Source organism: Bos javanicus, chromosome 25 (genome assembly GCF_032452875.1).
Source record: "Bos javanicus breed banteng chromosome 25, ARS-OSU_banteng_1.0, whole genome shotgun sequence".
Classification (NCBI taxonomy): Eukaryota; Metazoa; Chordata; class Mammalia; order Artiodactyla; family Bovidae; genus Bos; species Bos javanicus.
The window spans coordinates 14,596,519-14,622,492 of NC_083892.1; the positions used below are offsets into that span (position 1 = coordinate 14,596,519).

The window sequence follows — 25,974 nt, forward strand, 5'->3', positions numbered from 1 at the left end:
GGCAAATGATATCATATGCCCTTAATCTGAGTGTTAGCCTGATGCGCTCATGGCGTGGAAGTGTTTTCTGTAGTTATTTCTTGGTTTTCTGGGACTTCCCTGCCCCATGCACCTTTTAGGAATATTTAGAGGATGGAGTCCAGACTCTGGCTGTCTTTGGATCTTTAACAGAATCTGTTACGTAGGAAATTCTCAGTCTGAATCCCAGTAGAAATGTACTTCCTGTTCCTCCTCATGCATGTGTCTGTTAGCTTGGTCTGCACAGAATAAACTACTGTGAGCTGTTAAATGATGGAAAATGAAAATCCTGACGTGGTGGGCAGACCTTTGAGTGGATGGGTCATTGGTAAGAAGCCGTCTGTAGGCAGCACAAAAGGCTTTTCAGATCCCGTATGTGATCTGTTAGGAAGGAGAGGCACTGCCTTGGGATTCCAGATGTTGGAATTGCTCAGTGGAATAGATGCTCTTCTCTGAAAATGACTTTTGATTTCCTGGCTGCAGGCGTGTACAAGGTGACCCCTCGCTCCTGCCACCGGTTCGAGCAAGCGTTCTACACCTATGACACGTAAGCCGGGTGCCGACCGCTCTGTGCTGTCTGTGGAGGGGGGTGAGCGTGGATCTCTGCGACAGTTATTTCTGAGAACAAGGGAGTTTTTTTGTATGTTTTCTGGAAGTAGTAAGGTTAGGCAGTGAAAAGAATTTGCAGATAAGGATTTTAAGACACTTGGGTAAATAACCGAGGAAGTGAAGATACAGCTCTTCCCCAAGAATTCTGTAAACCCAGGACGGAAGGCTGTGGTTTTGAACTGGCTTGAATGTAATGTCTGTTGAATCTTCCAGCCTCACTGATAGGAATTTCTCAAGCTCAAGTCTGCCATTTTCCTGTTTTCACAAATGCTTGTGGGTTTCACTGGAAGTTAGAGACATAAAGTTTGGGAGTGGAGAATCAGTTGACCCTTAAAGACACTTGTATGTATTTCAGAAGTTTTCTCATGCCAAGCTAAGAGCAGTTTCACGTAGTATATTTCAGGGTCAGGAAGGCCGCCCATAAAGGGCATTGTTTGTGATCCTTTGAGGACGTCGAGGTGATGTTATGGTGTTTTCTTTCTCCCTCTCTGATTTACAGGTCTTCACCCAGTATCTTGACATTGACAGCCATTCGCCACCACGTCCTTGGAACGATCACCACTGACAAAATGATGGATGTGACCGTGACAATCAAGTAAGGCCTGTGTTCCATGGTGGGCCGAGCGTGGGAGGGTGGGGGGCCAGGCCGTCTTCTCTCAGAGCTGCTCTGAAAACTATTTTTGATTTGTTATCTCTAGGTATACATACAAATGGCCTTCGCTCTTATATGACATGGCCATAAATTCACAACAGCCCTCCTTTCCTTTTATGATTCAGGAATTAACCGTGGATGAGGAAGAGCCTCCTGACAGCTCGCTTCAGTGCCTCAAATTTCTGCCTGAACTCTTTATACTTCCTGTCTCTGCTAAGGGAAAAAAAAATCTCTGGTTTGTTCACTATATTTCAAGTGTTTTAGCAAATTCAAAAACATGTGCCTGTTTTTCTTTAGACCCTTTCTCGAAGGCTTGGGAAATAGAGATGACACCTCATGTGAGAAGGGTCGTGAGAGAAAGTGGATGAAGGGCGCTCTCGCTGAGGGTCAGGTTTGCTCGCATGGCGCCTTTGAGAGGAATGCTTGCCTGTGGTGGCTGCATCTGACACCCTAATTTTCTCAAGAAATGAAAGGGTTTTTTTTTTCTCTTGCATCGCATACCTAGCTGATCCACCTGCAAATCCTGGGCTCTACAATCCATGGGAGTTAATTTCAGGACCCCCCGTGGTTACAAGAATCTGCAGATGATCAAGTCCCTTATAAAGCAGAGTCCCTTTGCATATAACCTACTGCACATCTTCCCCTATGCTTTAAATATACTGTAAGTCATCTCTGGGTTACTTACAATATCCAGTGCAATGTAAATGCTATGTAAATAGTTACCAGCTTGTGGCAAATTCAAGTTCTGCTTTTTGGAACTTTCTGGAACTTTTCCCCCCTAAACATTTTCTGTCTGTGATTGGTTCAGTCCTCAGATGTGGAGCCTGTGGAGACGGAGGACTGACTGTACGTCCTCCATCCGTCCCTTTCTTAGCTCTTGGCCTCTATGCTTTGGTTTGACCCACTCTTGTCTCTTCCAGTTTTGTTGCTGTAGCTTCCTGTCTGAACTCTGTGTTTTGGCTGTTGCTTCATAACAGTGTTGTTCATGTGGAATCAGAGTGACCTTAGTAGAAGTGAAGTGAAGTGAAGTCTCTCAGTCGTGTCCGACTCTTTGCGATCCCATGGACTGTAACCTACCAGGCTCCTCTGTCCATGGGATTTTCCAGGCAAGAATACTGGAGTGGGTTGCCATTTCCTTCTCTAGGGGATCTTCCCAACCTAGGGATTGAACCCAGGTCTCCCACACTGTAGGCAGACGCTTTACCGTCTGATCCAAGAGACCCTGTCATCTCTTTAAAACTCCGTCCAGCCTGGGTCCACACCAAGGTTTGCAAAGCCTTTGTCTGACCCCTAATCTGACTCTGCCTGGGTCCCTCTGTCCCCCTTCCTGGTCTCCTTGCTATCCCTGGAGCATGGCCAGGGAGTTGCCTCCAAGGCTCTGAGACTTTTTGCACTTATCACCTCTTGCCTGGGGCCTCCTCACCCAGAGCGTGTGGCTTTTTCTCTCCCTTCAAGTCGGCTTGGTGTCGCCTTATCAGAAAGGCCTGTGCTCAGTTGTATCTGACTCTCTGTGACCCCATGGAATGTAGCCCGGCAGGCTCCTCTGTCCATGGGATTTTCCAGGCAAGAATACCGGAGTGGGCTGCCATTCCTTCTCTGGGAAAGGCCTGAGTCCCTAATCGAATATAGTTCCCCCCTCCATCCCCGCCCACCCAGCTCTCTGCTCTGTCCACGCTGCTTTAGTTTTCTTCATTGTACTTATCATTGTACTTGGCATCATTTTTCTGTTGGTCATCTGCCTCTTATCACAGAATGTGGATTCCACAGGTTAGGGGATGCTGTTTGTCCTGTACAGTCTCCCCAGCCCCTGATTCTCTTGCAGAGTACATTCTCAATAAAGGTTGAAAGAAAGACAGAAGACGGTAATGTGAAAGGGACTCCACATCCTTCAGGAAGTTGACAGTTTCCTTCAGATCATAAAGTCAGTGATATTTCATCCCAGCCCAGATCTCCCAGATGCTTCCACATGGCAAAGAAGTTCAATTTCCTGTTTTTTCTTTTTTAAACTTTATCCCAAACAGGAGAAGACTGTGCCACAGTTGGTTGTCTGATGAGGTCCTTGGTTTTTTTTTAACCGATTTCGACCGACCTCAGGGGTCCCTGACTCTGTGTTCTGGGCTGCTCCTTTCTTCCAGGTCTTCCATTGACAGCGAGCCTGCCCTGGTCCTTGGCCCCCTGAAGTCTGTGCAGGAGCTGCGGAGGGAGCAGCAGCTGGCCGAGATCGAGAGCCGTAGGCAGGAGAGGGAGAGGAGCGGCGGAGAGGCCGGAGGCGAGGGGAGGACCAAGCCCCCTGTGCAGGAGATGGTAGACGAGTTGCAGGGCCCCTTCTTCTACGACTTTTCCTACTGGGCACGGTAAGTGCCCGTGGTGGGCTTTCCCTGCAGGGTCCCCCTGTTCGGATGTCCTTCCTTCTGGGGGGACAGGCCAGCCACATTGAAGTGTCTTAATTATTTTAGATCCGGAGAGAAAATCACTGTCACACCTTCATCTAAAGAGCTGCTCTTTTATCCTCCTTCCATGGAAGCCACCGTCAGTGGAGGTAAATGTCAGCTCAGCTCGCCGACGGCACGCCTTCACACCTGTCTTTTCCCTGCCTTTAGGGTTCTGTTCTGTGCTGTTTTATAGTGAAGCCGTCTTCCTAAGGCATCTTCAGTCCCCGTTGGTGCATAGATGTTACTATCTGACGAGTGAGTGAATGAGTGAGAGGTCTAAATTGGTAAACGTAACTCTCACTGTTAGAATTGGGGATCTTTTTGAAAAAAGGACTTGCTTTTCCTTGATGTTATGAGGTTGACACCAGAAGGCAGATGAAAAGCAACAGCATCCGTGGTTGAAACGTCTGAAATGTCTTCATGTATCTGAACTGTTCGTGATGTTTGTTTTGGGTTGGGGTGATGGAAGGGTCTTTTGGGGATGAGATAACCAGGTGCTGGTGGAATGTTTAGGCAGCTTTTGCCAGCATCGCGGGTTCAGTAAACCCTGAGCATTTGTGTGTTTGGAAGGAGAGTGTTGAAGGGCGTGGCTGTCCAGTGGGCAGCCTGTCTGGGGCTGCCTTCCATGCTGGGTCCTCTGAGGTCTGGCTACAGAGGCCCTGACCTGCGGTACTGGCTTCTCTCCTCACTTGTGGTCAGTGAGGTCTGAGGAAGAGGAGCTGGGGAAAGCCAGCTTTGTTGGCTATTCCTGCTAACATTCCTGACAGTTTAACAGGGCCGTTCATAAATGTTGAGAGGCTTGGGCCTCTTGTAGTAACTGAGGATTCTGAGGTAGTCAAAAGCCTCACTGGAGTTAGTTTCGAATATCTCAGTTTTAGGCCCTTCTTTAATGGGAAGCCCCCCTCTCTTCCTCTGTTTGTCTCTTTCCTGTGTAGAAAGCTGCCCAGGGAAGCTGATCGAGATCCAAGGGAAAGCAGGCTTGTTTCTAGAAGGCCAGATCCACCCAGAGTTGGAAGGAGTTGAGATCGTCATCAGTGAAAAGGGGGCAAGTTCACCCCTGATCACGGTCTTTACCGATGACAAAGGTGCCTATAGGTAAGCCCTTGACTAAGAACCAGTTATTGGGACCAGTCGGGGAGCCCATGCTGAGTCAGACGGTAAAGGATCCACCTGCAATACAGGAGACCTGGGTTCGATCCCTGGGTTGGGAAGATCCCCTGGAGGAGGGCACGGCAACCCACTCTTGCCTGGAGTGTTCTTGCCTGGAGAATCCCATGAACAAAGGAGTTGGCGAGCTACAGTTGATGGGGTTGCAGAGAGTCGGAACACAACTGAGCAACTAACACTTCCACATTTTCATTCGGGAAGCCCAGGAAAGAAGCTGGGGAGCCAGGTTTCCTGGGGGCAGGTGATGCTTCTTCTAGGATGTGAAGCAAGGCATCACCAGCGTTTCTTTCTTTTATTCAGCGTTGGGCCCTTGCACAGTGACCTGGAGTATACTGTGTCCTCGCAGAAGGAGGGCTACGTTTTGACTGCAGTGGAAGGAACCATAGGCGACTTTAAGGCTTATGCCTTGGCAGGCGTGAGCTTTGAGGTAACACCGTGTGCTTTTAAAAAGCAGTTTTATGGAGTATAACAATCATACAATACACTGCACGTAAAGTGTGTAATCTGACAATCTCGACACATGACAACACCCGTGAGCATACCACCAGTCAAAATAGCGGACACATCTGTCGCCCCTCAGAATTTCCTCGTACCCTTGGTAACCCCTCTCTCCTGGCCCTCCCCACCCCTCTGATCTGCCTTCTGTCACTGTGGATCAGTTTGCATTTCTTAGAATTTTATATAACGGAATTATTCAGGCCGTACTCTTTTTACTCTGCTTTCTTTCACTTGTAATTTTGGAGATCTGTTGACCTCAGCTCGTGTGCATACCTTCTGGGAAGCATTTTAAGCCTTCATCCTTGACTCTGTTCTCTGTCAAAGGACACAGAATGTTCTTAGAGTGAAGTTGATATCTTTCTCTCTTCCTTCCTTCCTTCTTGGGAAGAAGCATGCTGTGTGGTGGCCAGAGTGAGTCCAGAGACCCTTGAGGCTGAGTGTTGTCGATATCGAGACCAAAAGAGGAGAAACATCCCATCACCTAATAAATTAAAATTCTGCATTGCAGAATGCCTTTTAAAACAAATGGAAAGATAGTCCAACTGGAGAGAAATATCTATTCCATAAATAACAACCCCAGTTTACAAGAGTCTCCTAAAACCAATAAGAAAAAGACAAGCCAAAAAAAAAAAGAAAAAGACAAGCCAACAGAGAAAAGGTGAATCAAGGACATGAAAGGCCATTCACAGAAGTCATCCAGGTCACTCATAATCACACGGGGAACACTTGACTTTGATAGTGACCAGGCAAACGTAAAGAAGTTACCATCAAAACACTGGGTTTGGGGTTATAGTTGTAATAATGAAGACAATATCCATTTTTTTGGCAAGTGTGTGTTTTCCCACACATAGGTAATTTAGGAGCTGGAAATGGTTACAACCACCCTGGAGTTCAGATCGGGGGTTTCTTTCTGGATTTCAAGTGCACACATCCACGAAGTCATTTCTACTCCTAGGAATTGACTCTTTGGAAAAAGAAGAACTTAATTGTGCAAAGATACACACGCTTGGGGACTTTCACTTCATCCCTTCCTTTCCATCACAAAACTCAGAGACTGGCCCGTGTGCCATGGTTTGCCAACCTCTGCTTTAGAGTGAGATGCAGCTCTTCTGAAACAGTGAGGCCGACTGGTGGGGACTGGTGGACGAGGGCAGTGGGGAAAACAGCTGAGGCCAGAGAACTCGACTTGGCCAGAGGGTTTGGGGGCCTTCCTCCACCCCACTCCCACCCAGTCGCTTATGAAGTCCATCAACAGTAGCCATAGTGTTGATAAGATTTGTGTGGGCACAGAGAGTTCTGGAAGGCTGCAAAGCAAATTGTTTATACTGGTTACCCTAGGGGAGGAGAGGAGACCTTCTGACCTTCCCCGTGGGCCCCAGTGAATGACAATAAAAGAAAAACTAGCTGCTGATAATTACCTCTTGACACCTTCATGGTTTGTATGAGTTAATCTTGCTCTGGGGTTCCTTTCTCATCCCCAGATAAAAGCCGAAGACGACCAGCCCCTCCCTGGGGTCCTCTTATCCCTCAGCGGTGGTGTGTTCCGTTCCAACCTCCTGACTCAGGACAACGGTATCCTGACCTTCTCAAACCTGGTAAGGTGCCCACTACTGCATCGCCTGCCTGGCTCCCCCATGAGCGCGCAAGGACACGGCAGCCATGACTTGTGTATTGCTTGACAATGTGAGAACAGAAAACCATTGTGGAGTGCCTCACATTTCTTTGGGGACCAGCCGTAATTAAGGATGGCTCTCACTAGAACTTAATGCTGCTGATGCATGTTCCCTTCCGCACAGACGTCTTGTTTTCTGGTCACCCACTTGTCACTGAGACAATGTAATTAATTACCCTGGCCCCAGCAGCTCCTGTCTTAAGTGTCCCTTTGTTTTACCACCAGATCTCATTGTTTATAATGCCAAGTCTCGTTCAGGGGGTGAGCTTGTGTTTCTTCTGCAAAGCACGCTCCCTGCTGTGGGTGGACAGCACCCATTTTCCACTGAGGATGTAGTCTGAAGCCCTCAATGGTAGACACGTCAGTTGGTCATCTTGTCAACCCTGGGAATAAAGTCACCATTCCAGGGATGTCGCAAACAGGCAGTGAGGTGTAGCCGAAAGATCCCAGATTGGGACGTGAAGCACGCCCACCTTCAAATCTTCCCTCTGCTACTTAACTTGCCATGTCGTCTCAGGCTAGTTACTTGACCTCTCTGAGCTTCAGTTGCTTCATTCATAAAGTTCAAATATGATTTCTACCCTGCAGAGGTACTAAAGGTGCGCAGTAATGACAGCTGGTATTAGAATGGTAATTGCTGTCACTATAATGATTGACTGTAGAGTTAGTTACCATCTCTGTGTGTCTGGGTAGCCTTAGGGCTCTTGGGGCCTCATTCTGGCCTCTTTCCTTCATGACTTGAGCCGCTCCCTCTAATGCCACCCCTCGACTTGTAGCAGAGGCTCAGCTCGTGTTTGTGTCTTGGCAGAGCCCTGGCCAGTACTACTTCAAGCCCATGATGAAGGAATTCCGGTTTGAGCCGTCCTCACAGATGATCGAGGTGCAGGAGGGGCAGAACCTGAAGATTACCATCACGGGCTACCGCACGGCCTACAGGTGGGCTGCCCCCTCTCCTGTCTCCCCCGGGCCGGGCCGTGGGATCACTCACACACTCTTTTCTCTCGGAACCCATCCCAGTCTTCAGGTTGGTTCTGTTTGGAAGACAAGAGCCATGAGACATGAGTCCACAGGTTCCTGACTGCAACCCTTTTCTCCTAATATCCCCCATGAATGATTTAGTCACAAAGCTCCTCTTTTGAAATTGGCCTGTGAGAACCTACTGAGTTCCTAAAAATTTTTATTTTTTTAAAGTGTTTGAAACATTAGTTAGATTTTGGAAAGGAGGAAATGCATTCACTTGAACAAAATTTGGAAATGTTGAAAAGAAGATATTCAGTGTGGAGTTTCCCTTCTGTCCTGGCCTCCCAGCCACCTACGTGTTCCAGCATTGCTGAGTGCATCCAGAGATGGTTTATTCACATAAGTATTTATAATTATAGGCACACGCGTATGTATTTATATACATGTGTAGAAGCACTTCAAGGTTGATTAATCAGAAGGAACAGGTTTAGAAAAACGGACCATTTTCAATTGAATATAAAAATAGAATGAAAGGGGAAGTGATTTATTTTCATTTTATTGGATGCTTTATTATTTAAAATAAAGTTTAACAAAAAATGCAATAAAGCGGAGTGAAAGAAAGTTTAGCCTTTCTAAATTACGATTTTCTGGAGCACCCCTTAAAATGTATGAGAAGAAAAATTGATGATAGGAGTGGCCTGAGCCCTCTGGCAGGAAGGCTCAGCTTGCAGGTGACACAGCTGGAAGTGCGTTGTCTGGGTCATTTGGGGTACTGTCCTCCACCGAGTTATTTTGCAGCATAATTGTTGGTGAATGCCGGACACTGTCCCTGGAATCTTTTGTGTGCATCAGAAAGCCCCGAGAATGTCGTGTTCCATTTCTTCTCTCGTCTCTCTAGTTGCTATGGTACAGTTTCTTCCTTAAACGGAGAGCCAGAACAGGGTGTTGCCGTGGAAGCAGTGGGCCAGAGCGACTGCAGTATTTATGGAGAAGACACCGTGACGGACGAGGAAGGGAAGTTCAGGTTACGTGGATTGCTGGTGAGCCTTTGGATGTGTTTCGTTAGTGGATTTTTTCATACTGGCTTCAGCGGTGCCTGGGTTCAGTGGTGCCCCCAAGACGCTAGGAATGAGGGCAAGAGGGTTGAGAGGGGGCGTGGGGCTCTGAAACTCCCCAATCCCTGTCTTAACTGACATGCCCAACACTTATGTAGCTGACGTACTGGGTTGTGGTTTTATGGCAAAATACAGGTAGAAAACGATGGGTTTGGTGCAGAACAGGTGGTCTGGCTTAGGCCAGCCTCTCACATCGGATACCTGTGGGGCTCGAAGACAAGTGTAAAAGGCTGGCGTGGACTGGGCGCCTGTCGGGAGCAGTGTGGACTGTGGACCGTGGACAGGTCCTGGCCCAGGAGAAGGGGCAACAGCCACGCAGCCCCAGCTCTCTGTAGCCATGTGGGAAGATAACTCAGGGTTGCCGATGGTTAGAGTTTGTAAAAGAGAAGTCAGAAATTCACATTTCCACGTGACAACTCCTGATTTTTAGATATTAACCACTAATTTTAAAAAAATAGGGGCTTCCCTGGTAGCTCAGATAGTAAAGAATCTGTCCACAATGCTGGAGACTAGGGTTTGATCCCTGGGTCAGGAAGATCTCCTGGAGAAGGGAATGGCTGGCTACCCACTCTGGTATTCGTGCTTGGAAAATTCCATGGACAGACAGGAGCCGGACAACCATGGGGTCACAAAGAGTTGGACGCAGTTGACCAACTAACACTTTACTGGGGCCGTGCTGTCCTTTCCCAGAGTTAAGAAGACCATGTCCCGTGTCCAGGTGTCCTCACTCACCAATATTGGGAAGTCAGGGCAGGAGGTCACTTGGTGAGTGAGGAGCGTTCTAGGCAAAGGAGGAATGCAGGCCTGGGGGTGTCTCCTGGGGCTGTGCTGAGGACGGGAGAATGTCTGTTCTCGTGGGCCAGCTGGGTGGGCTTTCTTTGGGGTCTGGCCAGCCTTTCTGTGATGCTCCCTTCTCCGCCTCCTCTGTCCTCGGGGAGGCCCTGCCCGCTCCAGGGAACGCTGGTGTTAACTCAGCACTTTCAGTTGTGTGGAGTCGCCCCCTTGTGGCTGCTGACCTGTTCCATGGAAAAGGCCTCGGATGCTGGAGGAATAGCCTTAGACGGGGAGCGTGCTGTCATGCTGCCCTCGGGACATGTTCCCAGGGCCCCAGGGCGCTCCCTGCTGTCCCCCAGGCCTGCTTCCCTTCCTTGTGGCAGTGGTTCCAGAGAGAACAGGTGGGCCACATGGGTGTCCCCTGCCCCCAGGCCGGCTGCAGCCAGGACCCCAGGAAAGGCGATGGGTCCTTAGATCCGGGTCTCTGTCGCATTTGTTCATGCAGATGCAGGCTTTGACACTGCGCCCTTAGTTGCCTTTCTGCCTGGGTTTGAACCCTGCCTCTGTCATTTCTTAGCTGCGTGAGTTCAGGCAGGCGTCCCATGCCTTCTGTGTCCGTTTCATCATCTGTAAAGTGAGGATGAGGATCACGGCTGCCCTACAGGTTGGCTGTCAGTACGAAGTGAGTTAATACACACAGAGCGGTGCCTGGTGCACCGACTCGGCAAGTGGTTAGAAGCAAGGTCAGACCACTCCTTTCCCTCTGGTGAGGCAGTTCCTCACCAGAACTGCCAGCTTGGGTGATTGTGTGCAGCTTTCCTCGGTCCAAGCCACAGCAGAAGGTAGGCCTGGGGGGTGTCTGTGGCCTTCAGTCTGCCTTCTTCTTGGGTGGACCCAGTGTTCCTGGCTCATCTCCCTTTTACGGTTGCAAGAATTCAGATTCTGCATCACCGTGTTGATTCCCCCTGGAGTCTTACGGGCCCATACATATTTTTCTTTTTTTAAATTGGAGTATAGGTGCATTACAATGTTGCGTTAGTTTCTGCTGTACAGCAGCGGGAATCAGCTCTATGCATACATATATCCCCTTCTCCCTCTTGAGCCTCACTCCCACCCCGACCCCCATCCCCCCGCTGTAGGTCATCTCAGAGCCCTGAACTGCGGTCCCCGTGCTATACAGCAGCCTCCCATTAGTGATCCATCATACACATGGTAGTGTATATATGCCAGACATGTGTTTCTAAACTCACCAACTTAACACATTTTATTTAGCTAAACCAAATATAGTTTCCTTCTCCACCGTGATAGATTCACGTTTCAGTTAATGCTCCCTCACACCCTCCTCCTTGTAATAGATGTTAATTCATTAGCACTTAAAATGCTATGTGGAGTCGCCCCCTTGTGGCAGCCAAAGCCTTCCACGTGCCAGGCCCCAGATGCTGAAGGAATGAATAGCCTCAGATGGTTCTCGTCAAAGGTTTGGACTTGCGTTTGCCAGGCTCCTAGGGGACACCAGGCTGGAGAGCCCTGGTTGAAGATTTCCTCAGGATTTTGACCCCGAGGAGAATGCATTTCTGCAGTTGATCTTTCTGGGCAGGGTATTTGGTGAGGCATTTTGGGTGAGAAGCTGCCTGAATCTTGCTGCCAGAGGCTGAAGGTGAACCACTGAGTCAGCAGCCAGGAGCGAGGAGCCGGGTGGTTAGGGTGGGCTCCTGCGCTGCTGGGCATGGGAGCGAGGGGGCAGGGCCCGCGATCCCCATCTCCAGCAGTGCCGTCTCCTTTTTTTCACACCTTGCTACCTTTTCCTGAGGTGCAAATAGCTGTTGCTAAGAGCTGTTTTGAACAAACCCAGTGCTGCCAGTCCTCACTGAGCTATAAAGTGAATTAATTCGTCTATTGGTGATCATAAATTTGACTTTTCTCGGTTTTTAAAAAAATAATAGTTTTATTGTCTTTGTAAAGGTTCCATGTGCTCATTATAAGATGGTTGAAAGCAACATAATGAAAAGGACAAAATTTTGAAAGGGGAAAAAGTAGATCAGCCTTACACTGGCCTCCAGGACTCGTGGTTAATATAGAGGGAATGTTGTTTAAGGTGCTGCTCTGCTCACACACAGAGAAGGTCACAGTGCACGTGATTTAGGAAACCGGGCCGTGTTATCCTCGCTGGTGTACAAATCAGCAGTTAGTCTCAGGGTTGTCCCCTCTTGGACACACACAGTCACCTTTGAACTCGGCCCCTGGCTCTAGATGCTCATGTGTCATCAGATTTGGTGTGCAGTTGGTGATCAGAAGTTGGTTATTTTAAAAGTTCTTTAAACCCTGCTAGTATAAGTGATCTGTCACCCTCTGGGGAAAGATGCAGATCTTTTCTTTTAATAAATGTGTAAGGAAAAAAAAAGTTCAGAAGTTGACAAATGGTGGGTTCATTTAGACTATTAAAGCCTTCGTAAAGCTGAATTTTATCTGATATGCAGCGTTTTGAGAAATTTCCTTGGAACTCATATGTCTTTCTCTCTCAGAGTCGCCGCTAGCCCACATAGCAACGCATGAAACAACTGTATTTCTTCAAGGCGGTTTGTCGTTGTTGCTTGTTGTCTAGTTGTTGAATTATGTCCGGCTCTTTGTGACCCCATGGACTGTAGCCGGCCGGGCTCCTCTGTCCATGGGATTTCCCAGGCAAGAATACTAGAGTAGGTTACCATTGCCTTTTCCAGGGGATCTTCCTGACCCAGGGATGGAACCCATGTCTTCTGCATTGGCAGGCGGATTCTTTACCCCTGAGCCACCAGGGAAGCTGTCGTAATGTACTGGCTTAGAACAAAGTGCTTTACTGCGGTCTGCTAAAAAATGATCTGAGTAAATAATGTACATCCTTCATGTGTGCAGTGTCAACAACAAAAAGTTTTTTAGAATAGTGAGTTTTGTTTGGGTAAACATCATATGTCCCTATACATTTGAGGAATAGAATAAAATGTATAAAGAGGAAATCTGTTGTAAAAGAGGAAATCTGTTGTAAAAAAGGAAAAATCTCAAATCCTACTTCACAGAAATAATACCCCTTGGGAGTGGCATTCCAGACACCACTCAGTACATACATACAGGTGCAGGGGAGGGATGGACAGCAAAAGGGAATAATTTCATCATATTTATTAAACAAGAATAAGCTTATCTTGTTTGCAATTTTGAAATCAGAAACCACATTTAATTTTCCTTGGGTAGAAAAAGCTGAATACAGTTTGAAGGAATTGTAAAACTTCAGAAAAAGGTTTCTACATCAGGGTACATTTTCAAGGAACTCTTAAGAAAGGTGATAGGCCCGGGAACCAAGGTGGGACAGAGACTTGTCCACCGGATGGGGGCCTGCAGGCAGAGCAGGCTCCAACCAGGTCTCAGGTGATAAGCCCTTTTCCAGATAAGACTCCTGCATTTGTTTGCAGCCGGGCTGTGTGTACCACGTTCAGCTCAAGGCGGAAGGCAACGACCACATTGAACGAGCCCTCCCCCACCACCGGGTCATCGTGGTAAGACATGGAATTCTTCAGCAGAATCACTGCATGATTGCATCTCTGATCAAAAATCCTTCAGCGTTCCTCTGGCTGGCTGCCTTTCATCTGTTGTGGGGGGGACTTTACATCCTAATTAAGGGTCCTCTCAGAATAGTGTCATCTTTACAAGCAGCGTCTTCTGTGGGCTTTTAATGAACAGCAGCACTGTCTTGCATCCGGAGCAGAAATCTGAGCTGTTGTTTCCCCACTTCCCCTGCTAGCTCTGATCATTATTCTACAAGTTGAGGATCTTAAGGCCTAAGTAGCATTTTAGATCAAGGGAGGGAATAAAGGGAACATGGGCTTCATCAGTGACAGGGCCACTGACATTTCTTATCTTCTGGTGACCTTGTTCTTCCCACCAAATAGAGTCTCTTGATCTTTAAGATCATGACTCAGCTAACTGATCCCTAAAGAGGCAGCCCTCCAGGTCACAGGAGGTGTCCCTGGCATCATTTGCAGTGAAGTTTTTTCCCATGGAATAAGTCTCATTTGCTAGACCAGAGGATTTGGGACCAGACAAGAAGCCTTTGGTGGCTTTATTAGGTGCCATTATGGATAAAGATTACGATGGGTCCAGAGACTGGTTGGCCATTCAGGATTTTTGGCCTAGACAATGAGTTTTCTTGACGTCTTTATGGCATTTGGCGTTTAAGTGGTTGTGATGGCTGCATCTTATGTTATATTTTCCTGCCATGGGGATTCAGATCGGGGTCCCGGGCAGTCATGTGGACTGTGGCCCCACAGATGAAAAGGTGACTGACGGAGGCACGTGCCCACCCCGGGGGTGCGGGGGAGCTGGGGTTTGACTCTTGCCAATTCCTGCCAGGCAAGAACACCCTTCTCTTTTTCAAGAGCCGCTGGGAAGTCTGGCTCTTTTACTATGAAATTGCTTTTTGAAAATGTTGATAAGTCAAACTTAAGGAAAAAAGTACTGTCTTTGTCAAACAGCACGTCCATGGCCAAGTGTCACCCATCTCCTCTCAATTTGGGACCTTAGACTCAGGCTGCTCGGACAGCAAGCTTTGCTCCCTTAATGCGAAGGGAAGTCGCTAGGACATAGAGCTCCGGGGATGTCCCCTGCTGGAGCAGAGGCCCGCCTCTTCCAGCTTCCTTGGCCCAGCTTGCTTTCTCTCTTTCCAGGTCGGGAATAATGACATTGATGATGTGAACATCATAGTTTTCCGGCAGATAAATCAATTCGACTTAAGTGGAAATGTGATCACTTCCTCTGAGTATCTTCCTACATTGTGGGTAAGGCCAGCTGCTGATAGCTAACGTGCTCTAGCCCTTGTTTAGCTGAGGGTTGAGGTTGAGATTAAGAATCTTCAGGCCCAGCATGTATCTGGTGGAATGACTGCCGATCGCTAGAGAAAAACGTGGTCTGGTTTCAGATGACAGTTTTGCCAGCCTTGTGTGTCTTTAGAAGCATCACAGTAGAAGCCTCATGAATGAGCAGTGTGATCTGGGGTCTAAAGCAGAGAGATGGCTTTAGGGCAAAGCACCTGGTCACTTTCTAAATTCTACGCAAGGTGCGTATGGCAGGCAGTGGACTCAGAGTCAGACGATGGTGGGAAAAGGCAGCGAACCTGGGCTGGAGAGAAAGAAAGGCCACCAACAGAACACTAAACTGCTCCTGGAAGCAGCCAGGAACCCAGTGCAAAATGGGAATGTGTTTGGAGTTTAAGGAACAGCTGTGGGGTTGAGGTGACAGTACGTGGTGGGGGGCACGCTGAGTGAACAAGGCTGGCGGTGTTGACACCAGGTGACCAGGCTCTCTGGGTCTCCACAGGGACAACAGTGATGCCTGTTTGGGAGTCAGGGTTGGTGACGATGTATGTGAAGTGCCTGCCCCACGCCTGGCATGTTACAGATATATTAGAAGCTGTTCTCTTTAATGTTCCCACTACACTAACAGGTGTTTACTATTTTGAGCATTAACGTAAGTTGTCAGAATCTTAAATTTAAAAATTTTAACATTTTGACAACTGTCACATCACTGGTGTTTCAAAAGCATTAGGAACGGCCCATTGCGGGAGGACGGTTGCCCTTTCAAAGATCCGTGTTTCCAGAGTTCCTCTCCCCTCAGAGATAAGCCATACTAAGGTGTCGAAAAGGTGGTGTTTATCGTGTTGAAGTTTTGAAAGCACGCCCTGCTTTGTCGCTGCCCTCCAGGTGAAGCTTTACAAAAGCGACAACCTCGACAACCCGATCCAGACGGTGTCCCTGGGCCAGTCCCTCTTCTTCCACTTCCCGCCCCTGCTCAGGGACGGCCAGGTGAGCCCGCTCCTCTCCGCGCTGTCTTTGCTGGAACGACTCCCCTTTTCCACTGAAGGAACTCAGTTTTCCCATTTTGTCCCCTCATGCCACCTTGCTGACACAGTTGAATCAGAGGAGGTGGGGCTCTCTAGGGATTTTTTTTTCCGGAATTAGCTCTTTTTCTGTTATAAAAATAATACACATTCATCACGGCAGGAGATCGGGGAAGGGGATGGAGATCAGACATAATACTGTCATCCAGAAGCAGCTGTTAACATGTCCATAGTTTCCTTTTGACCCTTTTTGACACGTGTGCATGTGTGTATAAATATAAAAACGTGTATTCGTTTAGTGATACAAAGCTGGGACTGTTCTGTACATTTTCTTGTAATCTGTGCTTTTCACTGAAGACTTTCTCACCCGTACTTTCTCATGCATGGTATTTAATGACTGCACAGGAGACCACGATAGAGAAAATACCGTAATCTATTTAACCAAGGTCATCATCACTTACTGATGACGGGATGTTTGCCGTCAGCTCTAATTGCACAGAGCCAGCTATTGTGGCTGCCCCGGTGGCAGCAAACTGTGGAGAGAACTTGGTTCCTGTTGGGGACTTAGCCTGAGAGCGTGAGTGGTGAGCCTTTGTGGTTCCTCCCCTGGCTTCCTGCCACCTGCCACAGGGGTGATCCTCTGGCCTTTCCCCGTGTGAAGTGGCCGTGAAATAACAAAGCAGGTTGTGACAGAGTCTGGGGCCTCCCCTGCACTGCTCCAGGTGCCCTTAGTAATCGAACCTCTTCCGGCAGCACAGCAGTGTGGTCACAGGCTCCCCGGAGCTTGCAGCCTGCTTGGCGTCTTAGCAGCTGAGTGACCCTGGGCACGTCACGTTTTCCTTCTTCCGGCCTCTCTCCCTCCATCTGTGAAATGGGGCGATAATCCTGATCTCGTCAGTGGTTGAGAGCACAAGCCTAGTGTGGTCACAGGCTCCTCAGGGCTCGCAGCCTGCTCAGTGCCTTACCAGCTGAGTGACCCTGGGCACATCACGCTTCCCTTCTTCGGGCATCTCAACCCCCATCTGTGAAATAGGACAATAGTCCCGATCTTGTCAGTGGTTGAAAGCATACGCCTAATGTGCTCACAGCTCTGGGCCCCGGGCTGGGGCTCAGCACGCAGGCCCGTGACGGTGACCAGGACCTCTGCAGAGGACGCCGCATTCTTAGAACTCACCAGCTAATGAGCCAAGAATTGTCCCTTGGAAGTCAACCTTGTTTTGGATGAAAAACAGTCTTCCTCAGTTTAACCGCGTGTCTCCCTCATCAGAATTGATTCATCAGAACTGTGTGTGTTTTGTAAAGTCAGGTTCTCTAAGGACCACGTAGCTGCCATGGTTGGATACACTTAGAAAGACGAGCCGCGGGCTCCGAGTGCCTGTTTGGAGATGGCAGGGTTGCGTGGCTGACCCTGCTGGACTGGCCTGCTGAGGCTGCCATGTGCGAGTTAGTGACCTAGGCGTGGAGGTGTAAACTTGGGGGTTCCTAAAGGAAACAGCAAGTCCTTTGCGTCACAGTCACACATTAGGACTTAGTGTTCGTTTGCTTTGCCCCAACTGCCCTTTGTAAAGACTGCCCCTCCCTCCTTGTGCACAGAATTACGTGGTCCTCCTGGACTCCACGCTGCCCAGGTCCCAGTACGACTTCGTCCTGCCACAGGTGTCCTTCACGGCAGCGGGCTACCACAAACACATCACCTTGGTCTTCAATCCCACGGTAAGGAGAAGGGGGCTTCCGGCGTGGAGTATGCAGTGGTTCCAAGGTGCCACTGAGCACTCTTCAGACCTCCGTCCGTGTGGGAAGTTGGCGGGAGTCCTCGTCCCTGAGGTAGAGAGAAGGCGGGAGGCTCGTGCATGGGGAGCCTGGACTTGGACGTGGCCCTTCTGCTGGTTTCTGGCTCGTGCTTGGTGACTTGGCCTCCACGATCTTACCCTGAGTAGAAGGTTCCTCCTCGACCCCAGGAGGAAGCACTTGTCTCGTTCACCTCAGCAGAGACTGAGGAAGTGACAGAGACGAGCAGGCCGGGAACTGTTTGTCTCCGTGTGGAGGCGCACGCAACCCCAGGGAGGAGCAGTGCCTCCGTGGAGGGCAGTAGGGCTGCAGCCTGGACGTCCGCCGGGCACCTCCCAGCTCCGGGGAGTGCGTGGGCAGCCCAGGCAGGATGGAGGTGCTGCCTGGTGGGCCCAAGCGAGCAGGCCTCGTCCCTGCTGCCAGGAGTGTGGTCCCACTTCTGAGACCGTGGGAGCAGAGCCACCTGCCAGGGGAGGGAAGGCCTGGTGGGTCCTCATCCCAGTCCTTCGTGGGGAGGTGCCTCTCTTCCATCCTTCTGGCAGCTCACAAAGACTGAGCGACTTACCTGGGGGTGCTCGGCAGAGCCAGGTTCTCTCGTCCCAGCCGCTGGCCAGGCGGCTCAGCACCATACGCCTATGAGGGTCGTCAGGGCGCTTCCCTGCATCCCGTGCTGAATGTCAGTACCGACAACCACGTTCCTCACGCATCACTCAGTGTTTCACACACTGCTAACCACTCCACACACCTCATCATTCCCCACAGTAGGTGCTGTTTGTATTATCGCCATTTTATAGTTGAGTCAACCGAGTCTTAACGTGACTGCCCAAGGTCACACGGGAAGACCCGGCCTGGAGCCTGGCCTGCGGTCCTCAAAGCTTCGCCTCATAGTTGCTCTGCCTCTGCCCACTGACTCCATCTTGCTCTTAAGGATTTACTTTGATGGAAACTGGTTTGGGATTTAAGACAAGTCAAAACAAGTGGGGGCAGACAGTTAGGGATTCTGCGCTATTCTTCTGTTTATTAAGGGAGCGTCTCTCTCCGGCTGTCGTCTCGGGTCAGAGGCCCTCTGGTCCTTCTCCTTCCTGCGTGTCCGCAGATGCTTTGATCTTGGGACCTCTTTACACTGTTAAAATTAGTTGCGAATCTCAAAGACCTTTGGTTTGTGTGGGTTATATGTATATTTATCATATTAGAAATGCAAACTGAGACATGCGGAAAACACAAGCATCCACAGGCCACACGTCCCATTACCTGTCAGAGTGAGGACATCGTCACGGTGCAGCCTCTGGGAATGTCCCCTGCCCCGTCGTAGGAACATGCGAGAGAAACTGGCACGTCGTATCTTCATAGTATGATGAGAACAGTGTAGACTGTGCAAATCTCCTGAAAGAGGCTGTACCTTGAGAACAGCGCTATGGCTTGTTAACCTGTTTTATCATCATCCGAAAGTTCTTTATTTGTTTCCATTGTTGAGGTGGAGTGAGCTAGTTGGGATATAGGTTCATTTGCTATTACAGAGACCCAGCACTTCAGGGCTTCAGCAGGAGGGAAGGTTCTATCTTATGTTGACCTTCCGGGGGTTGCGCGGAAGCTCCTGGGTGTCAGGCTCCTCCTGTCCGTGGCTCTGCTGTCCTCCAGCACATCGCCCTTCCCGGGATGGCACAGGTGGCTGGAGGCTGTCCGGTCAGCAGGGAGGAAGGGCACACCCAGGGTACAGCCTGGGTGTGGCACTTGTCACTTCTCTTCCTGTTCTGTGGCCAGAGTTGACCCCGGGGCCCCACCTGGCTGCGAGGGAGGCTGGGAACTGTGTTCTGTTCTCACTGGCCCTGCTGACAGTCTGGGCTCCCCTGGAAGGAGGGGTGAGCGGCCCGGGGTCCCCAGCACTGCTTAATCGCCTCACTGGGTGTGACCTCTGGCACTTGCTTGGTGCTCACTGTGCCCCCGAGTCTGGGACAGTGCGTTCTTGATGCCTCCTTAGAGGAGAGAGTCCCTGGGTGCGGCCGGGGCTCAGCAAAATGAGCTCCTCGTACTTTTCAACCACAGGGGTCCCCTGCCGCCCGCAGCTCTGTGTCTCCTCAGTGTAGATAGTGAAGGGTCTGGGGGTGGGGAGCACCTTGTTCTTGGAACCTGGTTATTCCCGAGCTTCAGAGAGCAGGCGAGGGGAGTTTGTGCGGCAGAGGATTCACTTGGGATTTAGTTGTGTCGCTTCAGTTACTTCTTTTGGGTACTGAGTGTCTGGGTCATGTGGGTGCTTGGGGTCTTGAGGAGGCCGGGCAGGTCTGGGCTGTGGATGGGGTGCTGGCGGAGAGCTGGCCTGGGGTGATGGTGCTCTGGGTGTTCGCAGAGGAAACTGCCTGAGCAGGACATCGCCCAGGGATCATACATCGCCCTGCCCCTGACGCTGCTCGTCCTGCTGGCCGGCTACAACCACGACAAGGTAGGGGGCCCAAGCCCTCAGGGCAGCAGGCGTGCGGGTGGGGGGCGGATCCCTCATAGCTGGGATGTGGCCGGGGAGGAATGTCCATTGTTACAGAGGTGACCGAGCTTCATGATAATGGTTTAATAGCTGGGTCCAGTCCGACTCTTGCAACCCTATGGACTGTAGCCCACCAGGCTCCTCTGTCCATGGGGTTTCCCAGACAAGAATACTGGAGTGGGCTACTATTTCCTTCTCCAGGGGATATTCCCAAGACCAGTGCCAAGGCCTCCTTTCAAGGCTAGAAGCCTCTTGTATCCCTCCTACCCCTTAACCCTGAAGTACTTCCGGGCCTCTGGTGACCCTCTCTGGTACAAAGACCTGCGCTCGGCTGGGCTGAGAGCACAGAGTGGCAGGGATGGGCCAGGGCAGGCTGGGGGCGGGGACTTTGGTGTCCCGCTGGACAGACGTCTTCTCCTGGAGCCCCCCTCTCTCATACCCTTTTTCTTCCCAGCTCATCCCCTTGCTGCTGCAGCTGACAAGCCGCCTGCAGGGAGTCCGAGCCCTTGGCCAGACAGCCTCTGACAACAGCGGCCCGGAAGACGCAAAGAGACAAGCCAAGAAACAGAAGACAAGGCGGACGTGAGGGATCTCCCTCGGGACAGGCCCCTGGTGTGGAGGATGCGTGTGACTCTTGTCATCAGCTCCGCGGGCGCAGCCACCCGTCAGCCTCCCCTCCCCGGCCCCAGTGTGACACCGTGAAGGGACCCTCCTGTCACTCTGCAGAGCACAATTGATTTTCTGAGTCAAAGATAATTTATTATTTTTATTTTTGTCAAAGAAGTGTTTAAGCTGTGCTGGTGGTGTGCGAATGTTATCCTGAGTCTTCCAGCTTCATTTGCAAAAAGAATTCCAGTAAATGGGTGTCTTGACTCCCAAATCAAGCTCCTGTTGGACTGACCCTCCCCTTAATGTCCCTGTGCATTTGAGGTCCCTGCTGGAAACCGCACAGCCTGTGTATACTCCTAAGAGGGTGTGTTATGCGGTAAAAAGTCAATAAAATGGCCCAGTTGTTTGTGTTGTAGCTCATCTCGGGTGCAGTCCTTGGAGGGCCCTGGCCTAATGCTGGGGTCACGATTGCACCGCCTGGAGGGACACGTGGGTCCTGAGTGAAGCCGAGATGACACGTGGCAGCTGGCTTTTGGCCTCAATGATAGGAAAACGGGAGAGGTGGTGAGGGGTGACGGCGTGAAGGGCCCTACCTTGGTTGAGGGTGGGGGGTGACGGTGTGAAGAGCCCCGCCTTGTCTGAAGGAGTCCGAGAGGCCCCCCCACTGTGCTGTGGGATCACGTGTTTACGTCTCTAGAGAAGCCGGAAAAACTGAGTTTTATGTGAACTCTTCCAAGTTTTAAATGTTAGCGACAAATTCAGTTTGTAACTTCTGGCGAAACAAAATATATACGTAGGCTGTGTGAAGCTTGAAGGCTGCCAGTTTGCATAAGGGATCCACAGGAATTCTCAGCATTTGAACGGCATTAATTTCATTCTTATGGGAAGTAATTAAGTTACACTGGAAGCAGGGACATCCAGCCATCCAATGCTTATTGAGCCCCACGTGTGACAGGCACTGGGGCTATGAGACGAGCAGAGCAGACAACAGTATAAACTTCAGGAGCTGGATGAGGACGAACCCGCCCCCCGCCTCCCCCCTGCCCTGCTTTGTTCCTTGTTGTGTCCCTGGCGCTCCGTGTGGAGTGGGCACTTTAGAAGGAACGAATGAATGAATGCATGCGTGGAGAGGCGAGGATGTGGACACGTGGCACCCGCTCTCAGAGCGCACGACCCATCCATCGTCGGGTGGAAGACAAGCTGGTCAGGGGACAGGGCAAGGTGGAGAGCCAAAGGCTTCCTGGTGGAGGAGGCTCAGGTGGCCAAGGGGGCACAGAGCAGAGGTCAGGTCCCACCTGAGAGCTTAGGGAAGCTTCCCCGGCACGATGTTCAGGCTGGGTCTGGAAGGACCTGAAAGGGAAAGAGGAGTAAGGAAGGAGGTCTTGTTGGGTGCCACAGCCAGTGAGGACGGTCAGCTTGAGGATTCCCGGGCTCCAGGGGGCCTCCCGAAGAGCTGCTGCACTTCCAGCCCAGCGGCTGTTGGGCTCTTGGCCATTTCACAGGTATTACTTTTCACTGTGGAAGGAAGTATGCTCTTGGAGATCTGGGAGAGACGAGATGCATAATCCATTTTTTGGAGTGTTTTCTAACTCTTCCTCCAAGTGGACACCCAGAAACATGCCTTTTAAATGTTAATGGGGCTTTTTATTGACGCAGTGTAAAGGTTAAGAGCTCGTGGAAGATACAACTAAATGTCAATATGTTCCATCCAGTTCTGGACGCCGCCACTAAGGGGCAGTCTTCCCCCGTCGCTGCTGCAGGTCACCTCTCTTGCCGGTGGATCTTCTGAAAGGGCTCTGTTCCTGGAAAAAGGCTGCTGCCTTTCTCAGCCCGTATGGAAGTTCGGCCTGTTGCCTGAGATTGTCTTCATTTTCTGGCAATCTCAAGACAACTCCCCTGTCCCCTCTGTGAGGTGTGAGAATGAATGGATAGAGAATTTTAAATGCAGCAAAAGTTATATGAGACAGATTTTTTTTCCCCCCTGAGAAATTAAAGATGTCTTAAATGACGGGTCCCTGAAGAACTCCCTTGCTTGCGCCTTTTTGCTTATTAAAGTAGCCCAGCCTCAGCGAGGATACCCCCAGAGACTGACAGACAGGGAGGTGCCATTCTAAGGTGCTGGCTTCACCTGAGTCTTCCCTGGGTTTCCTTTGTTTGGAATGTTATCATCCAACCAGCAAGGACGGTTGGACATGGGTGGAGGGGTGCTGGAGGTGGGCATGGGGAGTGTGTAGGGGGCAGGGGCTCCAAGAGAGGTAGGGAGAGGAGGTGGTCCTCGTGCTCAACTCTCAACGGTCTGTGTTCAACTCTTGAGAGACGAGTCATGAGATAAGGGGAAAGTGAACGATCACCTCCCTGAGTGACGAGCAGTGGCGGAAAGGAGTGGTGACCATGTGCCAGGCACCGCACTGAGTCCTTTCATGCATGAAATGCTGGGTCTTCAGGACCTTACGACATGAGTATGTCTTCAACTCCACCTTACAGGAGGAAACTGAGACTTACGAGCGTCGCAGCCACTAAGTGGCAGAGCTGGGGTTTGAACCCGGGTGCAGGAGTTCTTAACCATGTGCTCTGCTGTCTCCTGCTCTACAAAATGAGACAGGGCATCTATGTGCCAGGTTGGGGATAATTCAGGTGTTGAGAAAGAGAATATCATATGCCAGAGATGGGGGCATGAGCTGTGATAAATTTAGTCAAAGCACAGTGACATGTAGCCATGTGTGCAACGGAGGGTCAGGCCTTTAACTGTTCCTTCAGCATTGTTTCTAGAACCAGAGTTACATGGCTAAATGCTTAAACCCAATTCCCCAGATCCAAATCCAAATCCAATGGGCAGCATTCCCCCTTTCCTCAAAAGCTGGAGCCACCTGATGAGGGGAGTTGGGAAGGATTCTGGGCACAAAGTTTGTGTGGTTCCATTCCATTCTGTCTAGACCGAGTGCTCACTGGGAATGAGGACTGTGTCTCAGCCATCTGCGGTTCCAGGCCCTGCACACAGTGGGGGCCTGAGGAAGGGAGCCCGCCTCAGATTGACTGCCCCCAACCATCCCCACAGCCTTTTCATATGGGCTCCCCTTGCACACTGAGTCAGGGCTGCACTCAGATGTGAGTGCTGACGTGTGCCTTCTCAGATGGGGTTATAAAGGGCATCGCATAAACAGATGAATGGATAAAGAAGATGTGGTGTGTGTATATATACAACTCAGCCATAAAGAAAAGCAAAATAATGCCATTTGCAGCAACTTGGGTGCAACTAGAGATTATCATGCTAAGTGAAGTAAGTCAGACAGAGAGAAAAATACTATATGATATCACTTATATGTGGAATCTAAAATATGACACAGATTATGAGACAGAAACAGAATCACAGACAGAAGAGACGGACGGTTGCCAAGGGGAAGAGTGGGAGGGAGAGGAACGGACTGGGAGTCTGGGGTTGGTAGATGCAGACTATTACATTTAGAATGGATAAACAACGAGGTCCTAACGTATAGCACAGGGAACTATACTCAATATCCTGTGATAAGCCGTAGTGAAAGAGTGTGTATAGTACAGTGTATGTGTATAACTGAGTTACTTTACAGCAGAGGTTGGCACAACATTGTAAATCAACTATACTTCAGTAAGGGCTTCCCAGGTGGCTCAGAGGTAAAGCATCTGCCAAAGCAGGAGATGCAAGAGACTCAGGTTCAATCCCTGGGTTGGAAAGATACCCTGGAGCAGGAGATGGCAACCCACTCCAGTATTCTTGCCTGGAGAATTCCATGGACAGAGGAGCCTGGTGGGCTACAGTCCCACACTTTAATAATACAGTCCCTTTAATAATAATAAAAAAATAATAAAGGGCTTTGCACTCGCCATTTTGTTTCTGGAGAAAACCAGCTGCCTTGTGTGGGGATACATAAGCAGCCCCTTGGAGAGCTGAGTTCCCTGGATAGCAGCCAATCCAACTTGTCAACCAGGCACTTCAGGGGCCCTGGACCTGGATCCTTCAGCCCTGGTCAAGCCTTTGGATGACTGTAGCCCCAGCCAACATCAGACTGCTGCTGCTTCAGAGACCCTTTCAGAAACCCTGCCTGGCTGAGCTCTTCTCAAATTCCTGACTCAGAAATCTGTGAGCATGATGTATGATTGTATTAGGCCTCTAAGTTATGGGGTAATTTGTTATGCAACACTAGGTAGCTGGAACAGTACTCAATAAAGGTCTATCATCAATGGACAGTGACTGAGAGACCTCCAGTAAATCAATGTATTTCTACCTGTATTAGTCAAGGCTATTTTCATTTCAAGTAATAGGAGCCCAACTCCAACTAGCTTAAGCAAAATGGGGCATTTCACTGCCAGTGCAGTGGAGAACCCCAGGAGTGTCTGGCTCCGTTGGTGGCTGCATCCAGGGTATGTCTTAGCCTCCCAGTTCTGTTTCCCTTTGTGAGTTGACCATGCTCTTCCCTCCATCAAGGCTCTACGCCAGCTCTCAGTGCTTAGCTCTGAAAGAGCCCTTTGCTGGAAACCGACCGACTTTGAAACCAGGTCCACGGCTTCTTGCTCAGTTGTGCTCTGCCTGGCGCAGGGCAGCTGTGGGGAGACTTCCACTGTGAGTGAAGTTTGGGAAACTGGCTTTTGACTTCTGCCTGTCCTGCTTCTGCAGAAGGTGGTCACCCTGCAGCTTTAGGCCTAAATCACCCCAATTTGCAGGCCCAACAGAAAGAGAATTCCCAACCCACAGACCCTGTGTCCATCTGGGGAAGGTGGACTGATGGGCAAACTGCAGGATCTGATGGGCAAACAGCAGGATTGCAGGGGCCTGGCCAGGCCCCAAGCCACAGCTCCATCTATGCCATGCAAAGCTCCCGCAGTGGGGATGTGCATTTCCCAGAGAAACAAGGGATCCTGGGTGGGTAAAACCAATAGAAGTCAGCTCTCCTCCCTTCACGGCTTGATGGCCAGGTCACAGTCACTCATCATTTCTGGCTTTATCTTTTCATTAGCAAATAACCATGGCTTTGTTACAACATGCCCAGGGGAGGGAAGAAGCTCATCTTCCTGTGGGCCTACTGTGTGCCAGGCCTCAGAGGGAAGGTATGCAGAGACCCCCTTCCTCCCCCTTATCGGGGCGGGGGCAGGGTGTTCATGCTTCATGATACAGTGGTGGGATTGCAGGGGGATCTTGACCATTGTCACTAAGTCCTGCTGTGCCCCCACACCTGGGTTTGTCTACGATGCTGCGCACTTCCATACCCTTTCAGATGAGTGACTGTTTCACTGTTCCACCGTGTGGATGAAACAGCAGCCCATCTTGCATTTGCTTTTTGGAATTTGAAGATTCTGTAAAATAGATGAATGC

The 25,974-nt window shown here is 50.1% G+C and overlaps 1 protein-coding gene across 1 annotated transcript in view; it reads left to right on the top strand.

The window, feature by feature from the left end:
* Positions 1-21,045, top strand: part of LOC133238286 (BOS complex subunit NOMO1) — a 56,302-nt gene extending 35,257 nt beyond the window's left edge. The window contains exons 17-31 of the mRNA XM_061401219.1: positions 502-565; positions 1,127-1,222; positions 3,415-3,633; positions 3,736-3,818; positions 4,647-4,806; positions 5,179-5,305; positions 6,858-6,971; positions 7,857-7,984; positions 8,907-9,048; positions 13,338-13,421; positions 14,589-14,699; positions 15,621-15,722; positions 17,351-17,470; positions 19,890-19,982; positions 20,476-21,045. Coding sequence (XP_061257203.1) covers positions 502-565; positions 1,127-1,222; positions 3,415-3,633; positions 3,736-3,818; positions 4,647-4,806; positions 5,179-5,305; positions 6,858-6,971; positions 7,857-7,984; positions 8,907-9,048; positions 13,338-13,421; positions 14,589-14,699; positions 15,621-15,722; positions 17,351-17,470; positions 19,890-19,982; positions 20,476-20,607 — 1,775 coding nt within the window. The 3' untranslated portion in view covers positions 20,608-21,045. The remainder of the gene's footprint in view (positions 1-501; positions 566-1,126; positions 1,223-3,414; positions 3,634-3,735; positions 3,819-4,646; positions 4,807-5,178; positions 5,306-6,857; positions 6,972-7,856; positions 7,985-8,906; positions 9,049-13,337; positions 13,422-14,588; positions 14,700-15,620; positions 15,723-17,350; positions 17,471-19,889; positions 19,983-20,475) is intronic.
* The last annotated feature ends 4,929 nt before the right edge of the window (positions 21,046-25,974 follow it).